Source organism: Lonchura striata, chromosome 7 (genome assembly GCF_046129695.1).
Source record: "Lonchura striata isolate bLonStr1 chromosome 7, bLonStr1.mat, whole genome shotgun sequence".
NCBI lineage: Eukaryota > Metazoa > Chordata > Aves > Passeriformes > Estrildidae > Lonchura > Lonchura striata.
This window is the reverse complement of record NC_134609.1, coordinates 15,799,474-15,813,567: the sequence shown is the minus strand read 5'-3', so window position 1 is coordinate 15,813,567 and position 14,094 is coordinate 15,799,474. Positions and strand designations below refer to the sequence as shown.

Sequence of the window (14,094 nt, the reverse complement as noted above, 5' to 3'; positions counted from 1 at the left end):
GGTGAAAAGAGGGGAGGCACTTGCATGGATTATGAAGGCATCTCTTGGGGATGATGGCCGGAAGGGGAAAACATCCAACTGCTTTGCCATGTTTTGAGAACTGCTTGAATTAAGAATGGCCCAGACACAGAGCTGTGTAGAAGTGAATGCTGACAGCTGAGAGTGCTTGTAACAGCTTCATTACCAGTGTGAAGAATAATTCATAGGGTGGAAGCTGTATTGCCTGGAGTGCACATTACTGGATGGGTCTACATCTCCTTATTCCACAGCTGCCCTCTGTGGTCTTTGAAACTATGAGGGGTTCAGGGTGTGTGAACAAACATTTGGGTGATTTGTAGGCATAGGGGACAGAGAAATACTTCAATTAAATTTTTTTAGGGTGGATTCCTTGATATTTTGTACTCATCTATTATCTGCTCAGTTTCTTGTGCTTGAAGATCTCTTGGTTGTGGTGACATTAAGGGGTAATTTGAGGAGGGAAAACAAAAAAGACAGGTTTTCTGTCAAGGGGATCAATAATTTAAACAAAATTGTTCATTTAAACAGAGAAATGATAAAATCACACTTTTGGGTCTCCATAGGAAGACGAAAATTGGGAATGAGAATGCCTCAATCATGTAAATAAAATCTATCTTAAAAGAACAGAATTTAGGCCTAGGAAAATTAGTCTTGTAGAAATAAAAACTTTTGAAATTCAGTGAACCCTGCAGTATGAACTCAAATATATTAATGTTTTCAGCTTTCATTCTTATATACCTCAGACTTCTCAGGAAGACAGCAGTCACAGGAACACCATGGAAAAACTCAAATTATGAGGAAAACAAGAAGTAAATAAGAAAAAATATATACCCATAGAAGTATCCATTTTGTGTGTGCTTGTGTGTTTACCTCTTCCCCACATACCACCCTTATTGCCAGATAGACATTTTGGAGTTTTTTATAATCAATAGTCTGCTCATGGTTTCAAAAATATTTTCTTAATAATTCAATGATTTTCAGATACATTTTTTCAGTTGCATCAAGGCCCCAGATAAAATCAAGATGTCCCCATGCAGGAAAATTCTCATGGTAAATGAGATTAGTAATCCGAGAAAGTAGCCTTGCCATGTCTGTTGGGTCTGCAAATGTGTCCTGTCCAGCACTCCAAACAGCAATTGGTATCTTTATCTCCTCTATCTTGTACTCAGGAGGAGCAGTCTGTAAGACAGGGAGGAGACCTGGGTGAATGCTGCTGTATCAAAGTTGTGTTTAGAGAAAGGTTTCTGTGCAAGCACCTCTCTTTGTCTTTTGCTTCTGCACTGCCTCCAGTAAAACCATAAGGATGAATGCCACCCTCTTATTGCTCATTGCCCTAACCCCATTCCCTGCCTATGGAATGAGCCACCCTATTCCTGTTCTTTCTATAAAGCATGGCTGAGGATTGTCTTGCAGTTTGGTCCTGGCATGTGCTCTTCAGAGGTGTGGGCATGGAAAGACCACTGTCAGTATTCATCAGTCAAGGACTGAGGACATTTTTCCTGTGTGTATTCAGGGTGAGGTGATCCATAAGTTTTTTTGGGGTGCATGGAGTGCAACTTTGGATCTTAGTTTTCATGCTTGGAACTGAAGTAGAAAGGAAATTATTTGGTCATTTATGATTTCACCCTAGAAAATTTCTGAGTGTCCAGGATAGAAGTGACTGGTTGTAGCTCTGGAGCCTTACAGCATGAGGTACTTTAAGTCAAATATGCCTATTAAAAGTGAAGTGGTTGCCAGTCCACTGGAGAGGTCACTTTAGCCGTGAGATCCACTTCCTCTCTTAAACAAAAGGCAGTGTTTGAGGATTTTTGGGCAAGTGAAGGGCTCTGTACTCCCCCAGTCCTAGGACTTGGGTGTGGTTCTTATTCATTTTTGGAATGACACGTAAGTTGACATGTCATTGAGCACATCCCAGCACCAGTAGGGGAGACAAATGAACTTCTGTTAATTGTCTGTAAGGGTCTATCTCTGCCTTGTTTGTGAATATACTTTTATACTTGTGTGTGATTCAGCTGAAAGATTATCTCTCCCCCTTGTTAGTACCCACGGGTGCTAAAATTTGAATTTTTCTATACTAGTTCTACCAAGACTCAAGGGCAAGTTCTGAGGGAGCCCATTTTGCCTTACCTGGTTGTATTTCTTCATGTTTTCCTTAGAGCCATAGTCATAAGCTTGAAACCGGTCTGTATGTGCTAGCTGTTAAAAGACAGAACAGACAAAATAAAAGATATGAGAGATGAAGGAGTAGAGTGCAGGAGGTATATTCCTGCCTGTGAATTAAGTCAAGACTCAGGTACAGGACTGTGTTACTCCCACACCTTCCTCTGGTTGCAGGCTTCCAGGGTGCTGAGGATAGGTCACAGGGTAAGTGGCATCCTTGCCTTTTCTCTTGTTAACTTTCTGTCCAGATCCTCCCTCAATATGTTTTGTTACTTAAAATTTTGTTTTACAACCTTAGATAAATAAAGTTGAGGTCACAGTTTGTCATGCAGAGTTGGGTCCAGTTATCACATGGAAAGAGAACCTGAATGTCTATACGTGCCAGGGCTATTACAAGTCTTGTGTAATATGCCTTGCAGGACTGGTGAGTGAATACTTGGAGTTATTTGTTTGTTTTGGTAAGTTAATTTTTTGCATAAACATGGCAAGTAATTTCACTTGTGAGTGGTGTGTAATAAAGGGTGAGAGAAACCTAGTGTTTGTCAGTTTAGAAAACCTTTGCTTCCAGGATTTAAGTAGCTGTGTACGCATTAAAAACCTGCCTGGTGCATTGTCTTTGCTATGTTTGCTTTATCTGTGTTTGCTTTGCATCCACTTGATTTTGTTAGAAGTTGGCAAAATAGACCATAGACTCACTAGCTGGTCATGGTTTGTGTCCATTTCCTGCCTAGTTGTATCCTGTGGGATTGACTGTTGGGAATCTTTGTCTTCAGGAGCACATCCATATTCTAGACCATATTAAATGTGCAGGTGCTCATGGCAGTAGGTGAGAAGGTATGATGGTCACTTTCCCAAATCCAAAGCCTCTGGATTTCCCTGTAGGCTGTCAGTTGCATAAAAAGCAGTAATAGGAGATTGTTTACATGTCAGTGCACAATTATACCTGTCGCCAATGAAAAATGTTGTGTGCCGATGTTCCAGCTGGGGAATGTCCTACATACATATCCACTCGACTCTGGAGAGAAAGCAGAAATTTTATCAAGACAAGAGATCCAGCGCTGTGACCGAATAAAATGGTAAGAAAGTGAGTTTCTATTAAAGAAGTCAGCTTACAAAATATTTTTTATAGTTCTGTTAGGGAGATGTCCCAGTTCCATCTGCCTGGATTCTTCTTCACCTGTGTTATCTTGCTCTGAGAGCCACGTTAGTGACTTAAGCAAGGCAGGAAATATCCTTCATGGTTTAGCTCTGCAACTCAAAAGCTGCAATTGATTTTGCATTGAACCTTTGAGTCTATCTTCTTTCCCATATGTGCTTTTGGAAAGGATTATAGATGAAAAAAACTGGGCCCTATTGTTACAGACACTGCTGTAATAAACATTATACAGGCCAGCTTCTGCATATTTTGGCCACTGTAAAGGGGATTGACACCACAGCATCCAAGTATTGGCAAGCAGAGGGAAAACTCTGCTGTATCTCCTGTCCCCTCTGACTGATGAACAAGTATTTGTGAATACCAGTCTAGGTGTGCTACACTCCTCAGCATGGTGGAAGGGCTTTCTGTAGCTCTACACCTTGTGGACTGAGCTGTTGAACCCAGTTCTAAGGTCAACAAAACCAGGAAAATGCCCTTTACAGTTGTTCTTTGGGACCAAGGTTTTTGGTGCAAATAATCTGAAAATTGGGAAGAAGAAGAGGTTTTTCTCCTGTCTTTTAGGTATTTCAGTGTTCAGAGGATCACAGTGTCTATATGCTAAGGAAGGAAACTGTCAGCTGTATTGGCATGAAGCCTGACTCCATCACTCTTTGTCTCTTTTTAAAGAACATCTATGTCTGACAAAAATCTGGTTGGCTTAGCCCCAAAAGGGGGAACGTCCTGACATGTGCAATACAGCTCCAGTCTGAACTGAGTTCTTCCTTTCTGCCATTGGAATGTGCCTAGCTGCTGGTCCCACCCATCACTAGCCCAAGCCATTCTGCCACTGCTGACAGTGCGCCACATCCTGGCGTTCCCTCGGTCTGCTGAGAACTACACTGTGGCTTGTGTACATTCACACGTGTGACAGTAACTAGACAAGGATATAGTGCACAAAACTGCCAAAATCCCTTTAGTTTTGCTCTGAGTAGGTGTTATTGCATATACTTACCGTGTTGATATTTTTTACACTGCCTCCAGCTATGTAACAGAGAACATGGGCACAAAACCTATCCAGGCTTGTACAGAGCTGTGTCACGGGTCCTTTCAGAAACTCGATCTGGTGTGCAACTCCTTTGCAGCCAAACACCAACTGAGGGAAAGGAAAAGTGCAACACCTTTTTTTTCTTGTTACAGAAGAATTTAATGCAGAAAATTTTTGCCAATAGCCTTGCCTTCATAGCACAATATTCAAAGAATGCTGGAACAGCTTACCCTCACATTACCCCTTAAAACTCTCTCTTCCCCACAGCACATCATTTATTGTTCCTCCTTCATATTGCTATCAGCAATCCTCAAGCAAGCTATCCCTCAATTTCTAGTGTGCTGACCCTAATGTCTACTCATTTTTAAATAAGTCCTATAGATTGTCATGTCTGTTCTTGCAGTGCTGGTTTAACTCCTCCTACATGAGTCCAGCAAAATTTTAGTTAAACAGCAGGAATCCTAAAACAGGACAGAGTTTCAAAAGTCTCCTACTTCATTGGCAGCTGCTGCTACAAGCTCTATATCCTAACTATTTTCACCACAGGGTTTGGGAACAGTTTTTTGGAGACCACTGAATTCATCCCAAGCTCAGTGTCAGCATGTCACTTGTTTGGGAACATACAACCTCAGGCTGAGGGAACCCTGTGAAGATTAGTCAGGCATTGGACCTCTTAGAAGGAAAAAATGACATACCCTGAGCAGTGGTCCAGGAAGATTTGTTAACTTAATCAGAGGGCTTGTAGCATGTGGGCATGCAGTTACAGGGCCCAGAGCAAAGAACACTTTCACCCGTTTAGCCAGCTCAGGGTATGTATAAAATGCTATGAAGCCTGCAAACACAGAAGAGATGGCCTGAGTTAGTGTAGAGATCCTCCACAGACAAATTAAATACATGAACAGCAGATAGCAAACAAGACATCATAGTATATTTGCAGATTTTTGTGTTGTTCATGTTTGTGCTGCATGTTTTACTTAAGGAAAGTGCTGAAGTGAATTCCTGAAACTAATTTTATTTGGGAGGCAAAGTTCATTTTAAGGCTTAAAGCATGTCTGGGCATTGTCTTTATCAGAACTGTTTTTATAGGCAACATTTCAGGTTTTGAAGATATAATAAATTCCCTCTAACTATCATATAAAAAGAGTTTTTCAAATTAAAATCTCTAAAAATCTATGCATGTTTATACTCTCATGAAACTATAGAATAATTAGCTGAATACTGGGAGCTTTGAGTATTTTCAACTGATTGCTTGCATCACAGGTAGATAAGAAAGCCTAGATGCTTGGTTTGTTTTGCTGTGAGGGTCCTTAAATAATCTTATGAGAAGCAAAAAAAAAAAAAAAAAGAGAAAAGGTCAGAATTTGTGACAATATATGATTTTTCCACACTTCCTTCTCTTTTTTTTCTGGGTGGTTTACACTAATGACTGGCAGTGGCTCCTTTCTAATCAATGCCCATTCATGGATCTTACACATAAACCATAACCATCAATAATTTTCAACTAAAGAAAAAAGAAAATTAGCTGCATTTAGAGGCCATGAAATGAATAGTGACAAAGGTTGGACATAAGAGAAATTAAACTATTAATGTTTCTGCTTTCCTGATTTTTGGTCTCTAATGCTATGCTTTTAAACAGCAATGTGGCTAGTTATAGCCAGTGGTGAACTACAACTTAAGTTGTAAGATCGAAACTAAGTCATGACTTAGTAATTTTAAGGTTATTTTTCCTTACCTTTGAGCAATTTAATTTAAAGAAATGTATTCATTTAAATTATGTATTAAAGGGGATTTTTTATTTGTTTAGTTTTTCCATCCTGTTCACCAGAACAGGGTGCCCAGGGCAGTGGTCACAGCACCAATTCTGCCAGAGTTCCAGAAGTGCTTGGACAATGCTCTGAGGCACATGGTGTGAACATTGGGGCTGGCTTGGGCAGGGCCAGGATCTGGACTTCAATGGTCCTATGTCCCTTCCAGCTCAGGATATTCTATGATTCTAATTGTCTGTCTTAATACAAAAGAACTTCATATATATGCCTGTTGCTGAGAAAAATACCCTATAGCAGTACAAGAAGTACCCAGTAGATTACTGTTATGTCTGTAATTATTAAAAAAGTTGAACTATTATTGCATCTTCTATTATTTGCTTCTTAAGGGTAACCAAAGCTGATTTTAGAAAAGTTTTGCATATTTTCAAAATCTCAACATAGAAAAATCTCTATGATTTTCTAACTCTCAACAAACAAGAAAAACAACAGAATTAGCGTGGAGATTCACCTCCTGATCAAATAGGAACACAAATGGTTGCCAGTAATTCTCCTGACATTACCTGCAGTTGACCCTTCAGAGTGACCAACATAGTAAACATCCTTCTGTCCAGTTTTATTCATGATGAAGTTCAGCACTGCTGGAATATCATATTTACCCATTTCATTGAAGCTGTGGGGAGAAACACAAAAAGCTGGCAGACAATTTGACTGTCACCCTGTGAGTTACTGACTGTCAGTTTTGTCCCTTGCACCAAGCAGGACCCGTTGAAGGAGGAGGTTGCACTCTGTGTCTGCATCCTTGCTTGAGCTGGGGCAGTAGGCAGAGGGGTGCAGCTGTGCAGCCTGGCTGCCTGCTGGGCTCTGTGTGGATGAAGTGCCAGTTTCACCTGACAGCTGCAGCCTCTGGGGAACTGAATTTAATCAGTGCTTTCACCTGCATGGGCTACAAAACACATTTCTCTCTTGGCTGAATTCAACTGTGAGAGATCAGATTTCTAGACAAGGCTGCTCAATGTGTTCCAGATGAGGTTCTTGCTCTCCCTCTCATAGTACAGTCTCCCTTTTCCTCAGCACCCCATTTCATTTTCCAGTCTCTGAAATCTCTTCCCCAGCCAGTGCTCCCAATTCTGGGTAGTAGTGAGCATCCATCTTTGGTTCTTTACTCTCCTGTGTTGGTGTAGGTCCTGATCTGATGCTGGTTTAGGTAAAAGCCATCAGGCTGAAGCTATCTAGTCCCCTTCGAGTTTCTATGTTGAGTCTTTGTCTCTCTACTGAGTACCTGAACTGCCAGAACTCCTTCTGGCAGGGCTTAAGGGTCTTGTGTTTTAAAGACCAGGTGTTCCCTCTGCTGTTTCCCAACCAGACATCATAGCCAGCATCTGCCAGCACGAAGCCCAAGCTGTTGTTGGGGAGGTTGGAAATCCAGTGAGTAGCATCTCCTAGAAAAGCATGTTGCAGGAACACTGCAGGCCTTTGCCCTGAAAAAGATTAAAATACAATTTTACTGTAACAATTAATGTGTATTTAATATTGGAGTGCAGAGTTCAGTTTGTGAGAGGTTTCCTTCTTCTAGAAGCTCACAGGAGAACTATACATAGATATTGGTTTGAGAAACCTGAAGGATTTTTTCTATGCAAGCAGGAACAATTTAATAACATTTAATAACCATTTTACTACAGGTCTGGCAAATAATGAATTTACTGAGGATGCCTGCCCTTCTTCCTCTTGCACTAGAAAGCCAGCTTACAGTTCCTATGCTGAAACCATCTACCCAAAGGTGAAAACTGCTGAAGGCACAACAGTGTATGGAAAAGAAAGAAAAATCAACCCAAAGAAGGAAATTCACACTTCAGTTACCACTGAGCACAGCTGAGAGGCCCCTGATCTAATTTGGCTAGCCTTATTTTGAGAGTCAGACTGGTCCAAATGATCTCCAAAGGAGATGCAGTTAAGGGAAGGCATCCAAATAAATCATTTTATAATACTAACAAGGACTAATAATCAAAGTAACAGTACCCAGGGTACTAAAAATTATTCAATTCAGAAAATGTGATGACACTGATGAAATTCATTTGCATTTGCTTTTCACTGACAACCTTATTTTTTCCTCCTTTATTAAGAATATCTCTGTCCTTCAGAAGTCTGGGAATTATTCATATGCCTAACCTCAAGGGCTTTGTTTTCAGGCTACTATTTTATGTGTATATGATTTAAGTTGTTAAGGCAAAACCTCCTCAAATCCTGTTTACAAGCCTACCTGCCAGACCATTTGAGGGGAAAAAACCTCCAACCCTCGGATGTAACAAAATTATTAGGAAAGTCTGAAATAAGGACAGAGACACAGATTGTGTGGACTTCAGGATTGAGTCACACTTCTGACGAAGTGCTCTCGTGGAGATGGAAAGGTATAGACCATGCCATTGCAGGGGACAAGGGAAGGATGGGGAATCCATCTAAGGGCTGGCTCTCAGACCTTCGTTGTGTTCTGTAACTGTCACACCTGTGTTTTGGTCATTCCTCCCAGCGGGAATTCTGTAAACAGCAAGAATGTATCCATCCTCTGTTGTAACTTCATACTCCTCACTGGGGTATCCATGATATCTGATGATTTCACTCTGTGGAAAGCCAAAGGACATTTTGTTAAATGTGCCAGTTGTCCTGCTCTAGAGCCTAACCAAGATGAGCAGTGTAGATGTGGGATGTGCTGTGATGGTAGAGAGACCATGCCTGAGAATAAACATTACAGGTCTTGTACAAAGATGAAGCAAAGTCCTCTTCAGACCTGTTTAGATGTTGGTTGTCTGGTATTTATCCCCCTATTATGGGATAAAGCAGAACTGTGCTGAGTGACCAGCTCCCTTCTGAGAAGTAGTTTGTCATGTTATACAAGTCTTAGAGAGATTGTACCTTTCTACAGATTAAATATGCAGCCATATCTGTATAAAACAATGCCAATAGCTGTGGGGATGGTCTATAATGAATCTCTTCTCGGCAAAGTGTGGTTAGACAAGTCATGCAGGCAAAGCAAACAAGGGCGGAGATCTTGTCAGAGGAAATAATTGGACCACCTACACCTAAATCTGCATATACTCTGAGGAAATCTTTGGTGACTCAAGGCAAGGCATCTTGGATTAGTTTGCATTGAGAGAATCTGAGGAAGGGGTTCAACCTCCCTTACCTCTGTTCTGAGCAAAGAGTTTGTTAAGGAAGGGCATATGCTTCACTTCAGCCTTTGCCTCCATTGCAAAGGAATTTTTCTCTGTGGCAACCCAGACTGTTTGGATAGGAAAATCGAGGTTTCTTCCAGGCTAGTGCTGGAAGGTTCCTTGTTCTCTTGCCAGGTTTGCATTCCTCCCATTATGCAGTAGCCTGAAATACCAACACCTGTTGAGAAAGCTGGCTGCAAACAAGTATCATGAGCCATGACACAGCTCCACATTTATCACATACCTGTTTGGCTTCACCCTAAATGCAGGCAGCAAAGTCTGTTGCTCATTTTAGTATGGACTGGAGCAGTAGTCTGTGCTCTGTCCACAGGCCAGGACTGAGTCTGGCCACTGGGATCAAATTACGTAGTGTGGGTCTCCAGTGCCCCTCAGGAGGTTCTGGGGAGTTGCCTAGCCTTGGGAGCAAAGGTAGCAGCCAGCAGTCCCCACTGCAGAGCTACATGTCTGTCTGTCCTCATGCAATGAGCAAGAGGCACGTCTGTCCCTGGCACGGTCAGAGCCGGCCCTCACGGTGGGAGCGACCCTAAGGCAGCGGTTTTGGATACAGCAGGCTGGGAAAACAGGAGATGCAGAAGGGGCTCTTCTTAGCTTTCCTGACAAGGACTGTTAGTTATGCAACTGGAAGAGAAGCTTTAGAAAAAGTGAAAGAAAATGACCCAACTCACAACATTCATGAAACATTCCGGGTTGCGGCTCTTCTTGCTGCGGCTTGTGTCAACACCTGCAGTGGAGGCTGCTGTGAATCCTGCTGAAAAGGCAATTCCTTGAGAGCAGAGCAGCACGAGGAGGCACCACATCTTGGGGCTGTGTGGAAGAGCACATGCAGGGGTGTTTGTGCTAGGAAGAGAGTGATATGGAATTCCACAGGAAGACCCAAGAGGAGAATCCCCTGAAGGTTGCCTAAAAACTGTTCCCCAGGGGCTGCCAGAGTAAGAACCTGTGAGCACCTGAGATGACAATCACCCAGCTTGTCTACCTTTATCTGTCTCCACCCTTCTGCCAGCAGGAGAGGTGAAGGGAGAAGAAAGCACTGTTTGTTTCCTGTCTCCTCAGGAATGAGGTGAAAAAGGTTCAGGATGGGCTCTCTTTAAGCTTGCCCCCTTCCTCTGGGGCTGAATGCTATTCTTGCATCTCTCAGTGGTGTGCTGGGGGGAGGGACCTGATAATGAAGCTCATGAAGGGGCCAGGAGTAATTCAAGCACTCTGTGAAGAGATTGAATGGATGTTGGGCAACATGCTTGCACATTCAGTGGCAGTTTGTGCTTCCCTCATAGGGTGATGTGCCCCAGAACATAAGTTCTGTTTGAAATCAGTTGCTCTGAGAATATGGAGCAAACAAGGTGACCATGTGTGGCTCCCCAGAATCCCCATGAGTCAGTTCCTAGTCAGCTTTACCTTTTGGCCACCAGGCAAGAAACTGTGAGGATGAGCAATAGATCCTGAGACTGCCTTTGTTCTGCCAAGGTCCTGACTCCATTACCTCTTAGAAATGATTGTCTATAGTATTTGTATTTGTCATGGGGAAGTGAGACCTTACCCTTTCCTGGGATGATGGATGGTTCCAGATGAGCATTTATGAATAGAAATTATGGAGTGCAGTCAATCTAGTACCAGTTCATGCCAACTTAATGTAAAATAGGTATGCTTCCAGGTTTTAGTCTTTATTTTCTAGAACCCAGATCAATGAGTGCAGGTACACTGCTCTCTCTGACCTTCCCAGACTTTTTTTTCAGTAAGATAATTTTGACACAAACATCCCTTAGAAAAGAGAAGAACACATTCTGTGACCTAGATAGTTACTGAGTGTGGGATTATAGGTTAAAACTGTGTGAAGAGCAAGAGATCCCAAACTCAGTGCTCCTTGCTTCTTCATTCTGAAGAACTGCACAAAAAAGATTGGTCCACGAAGCTCAGCACTGCGCTTACATATTCAGGAAAACCACATCACACTTCATACATCAAATTTTTGTTTTATGCTGTGCTTTAATGTGAGGAGAAAATGCCTGTGAATAGAAGAGTACTATTCATTCTGCATGTGTATAAAGTCCATAAGATCAGCCAGGAGACCTAAATATTCACTAGTAGAATCCATGGGACTTAATGCAGTACAAGGCTTCAGATGATCACAGCATCTTGTAAGAATGCCTCACCAGTGGTGGCTGGGGACACCACTGCTCTTGCAGGCTGGGCTTCCTCAGGACACATTTCTATGATTGTGGTGTGTTTGTTGTCCCCATCCTGTCCATCCTTTAACTGACTTTTGATGTAATTGTTAAATATCTGCCAAGCCCAGCACTGAGCTACAAGCCTGTGCAGTGATGGGGGTCACAGCATTCCTGAGGACTGTTTGTCAGGGGAGGACAGGGAACTGCACAGGGTTCAGCCTTGCTGGGGGGAAGGCAGGCAAAGGCAGCTGGTGTCACGTCCAGGAGCAGCCAGCAAGAGTGAGACTGTCAGCATTTCAGAGTCCATGTAGCTTCACAGTAGCCATAGCACACATGGTTTGTGAGTGAATTTCATAGGAGACCTTCCTGTCTTACAGTTTTTGTTAGGAAGTTAAACAGGCTCAGGAGAAAAGTCTTTTGGGAACCAGGCATTAGACATGGAGAATGCAATTTTTAATGATGAACAGTGGTTCTCATGTACCCACATGTTTCTTGAGTCTGCTTCTAGCCTAGGACATCTGTTATGACGAGATAGGATGCTCTGTGAAGTTTATTTGTACTCAGGAATGTTCAATAGGAAGATCAAGAGAAAATAAGGAAGTATTCCCTATCAAATAATGGGGAAAAAGAACAGAATTTGTGGGATGAGAGAAAGGTAAACAAGGAAAATATGTTTTGACTTCTAGCGATCTTCAATTTGACTTTTAAATTTGACTGAACAAATTTAAAGAAGTCAAACCTCATGAGTCATCAAACAATTAAAATGAGACAGCATTTGGAAACACCCAGAATTTTAAATTTGGCATAAAACCACACTTCATTAAATTCCCTTTATATATCAAATACTTCTTAATTTTTTTGCCAAAACAGGAAGCCTCACAACTATCTACTCAGGCAGTGCAGCACTCTGTTTTGCTTTCTCTGTTTTACTCTGTTCTAATGGAAGCAAAACATACCTGCCTCTCCCTGCACTGGGAATCTCAATTTGTCAAGAAAAAGTTCTACTAATTTATCAGTCTTTCTTTCACATCACTACCAAAATTAGCTGAGGCAGTGCAGAGGCTTAATTATTCCTCTTATTAAGGTAAACTTTCCTCAATGCACTCTGATCATCTGGCTTAGCTGGCATGGCTTATGGACTTCCAGGTATTCATTTTTTGCTCAGATGCAGAGAGCCAAGTAGCATCAACCTTGGCAGGGCACTGCTCCCTTAAACTCCAGGAATAAAGACAGGAGATACGAACAGATGTTTGCATCTAGTGAGATGAAGTCATAAGTCACTATTGAGCATGGTAAACTATCATAAAAGAATATGCTTAGATGGAAAAAATATCAGAGAGAGAAATGCCCTTGAAAGTGCCTTTATGTACTTTGAAGATATAGTGAAGCTAAGATGCAAGCCATTCTGAATTTTTTCCTTTTATCCTTCTGCCTTAAGCAGTCTAAATTTACTTCATAGAAGGTGTAAGGCATATGCACACCAACCAGAAGAGCAACTGTGAGTAAATATGCATGAAGATTTGCTGCCTTACTCACTAAGAAAACGTACACTCGCATTATACGCAAGGAACAGGAGGTCCAGATTACACGTTGTTGCAATACTTGCACATTCATTCCCTTGTTCTCAGAGGGAAGAAAACAAGTAGGAAAAAAATTAAATCGCTTCTCTTTTTCTCCCTTTTGGGCAGGTCAAATTTCTTTGTCTTCTAGTTTAAGCAGAGAAGCACTTCAGTGCATAACAATAGACTTACAGATGAGAGAGGAAAAAGAGGAAAAACACTTTACTTTTACAACCAGCTGCACAAAAGCAAGGCAGCACATCTTTATGGAGACAGGAAACAGAGGAAGAGAGCATGAGCATGTATGTACAAGTAACTTACCTCTGCTTTGACTGCCTTGCTTCTGTCTTCTGCCACGGTCACTGGTCTGTCTCCACTGGCAGACTGATTCACTGGCAGAAGCCTGTGCCGATAAAAGGAAGTCAAAACAAAATGAGTGCTTCAGGGAAGCAGCTGTGAGTGCTATGCGTTGGCAGCACGTATTGCAGAGGGTGTTTGAGTGTTGATTTGGCAGTACTTCAGAAGTGGGGAAATCTTTGTGATGATGAAGATGATCTAGTTTAATTCACCACCCCAAAATGCACCATGGAGCAGGCGAGTGCAGATACTATCCATAAATTAGTGGTTAGTATGTTTAGCTGGGACCTGGGTGTTGCAGTTCACTGGGGCTCTGGCAGACCTTGATCTGTATTGCTGCCCAGCTGAGGGGCTGCTTCAAATGTAATCTTTTAAGATGAAAAGGAGGAAGTGCCCAGCTTTTCTCAACATAGTGTCTCAAGAACATTCTCTCTGCTATTGCTTTTAATTTGGTTTATGTTAACTTTAACATTTCAGGCTGACCTAAATCTGTTTTCCAGTGAGCAGCACAACTCATGAAACTCACCTTTTCTGCATTAATCACATTCCAGTGCCAAAGAAGGCTTGAACACATGTAACCTTTTTCCCAGTGAGGGAACAAACAAGGATTCTTGTTTATCCAAAGCCATTTTCATCACCTCTGAAAACATGGTATCTGGAGA

At 41.9% G+C, this 14,094-nt stretch overlaps 1 protein-coding gene across 1 annotated transcript; it reads right to left on the bottom strand.

The window, feature by feature from the left end:
• Window positions 1-963: 963 nt before the first annotated feature.
• LOC144246568 (lysosomal acid lipase/cholesteryl ester hydrolase-like) lies at window positions 964-10,148 on the bottom strand. The gene is made up of 9 exons (XM_077784478.1): window positions 10,017-10,148; window positions 8,625-8,739; window positions 7,404-7,602; window positions 6,685-6,794; window positions 5,054-5,190; window positions 4,326-4,466; window positions 3,122-3,193; window positions 2,146-2,214; window positions 964-1,197 (listed from the first exon to the last, which is right to left on the bottom strand). The coding sequence occupies exons 1-9, from the start codon at window positions 10,146-10,148 to the stop codon at window positions 964-966; spliced, it is 1,209 nt and encodes a 402-aa protein (XP_077640604.1).
• Between the last annotated feature and the right edge of the window lie 3,946 nt (window positions 10,149-14,094).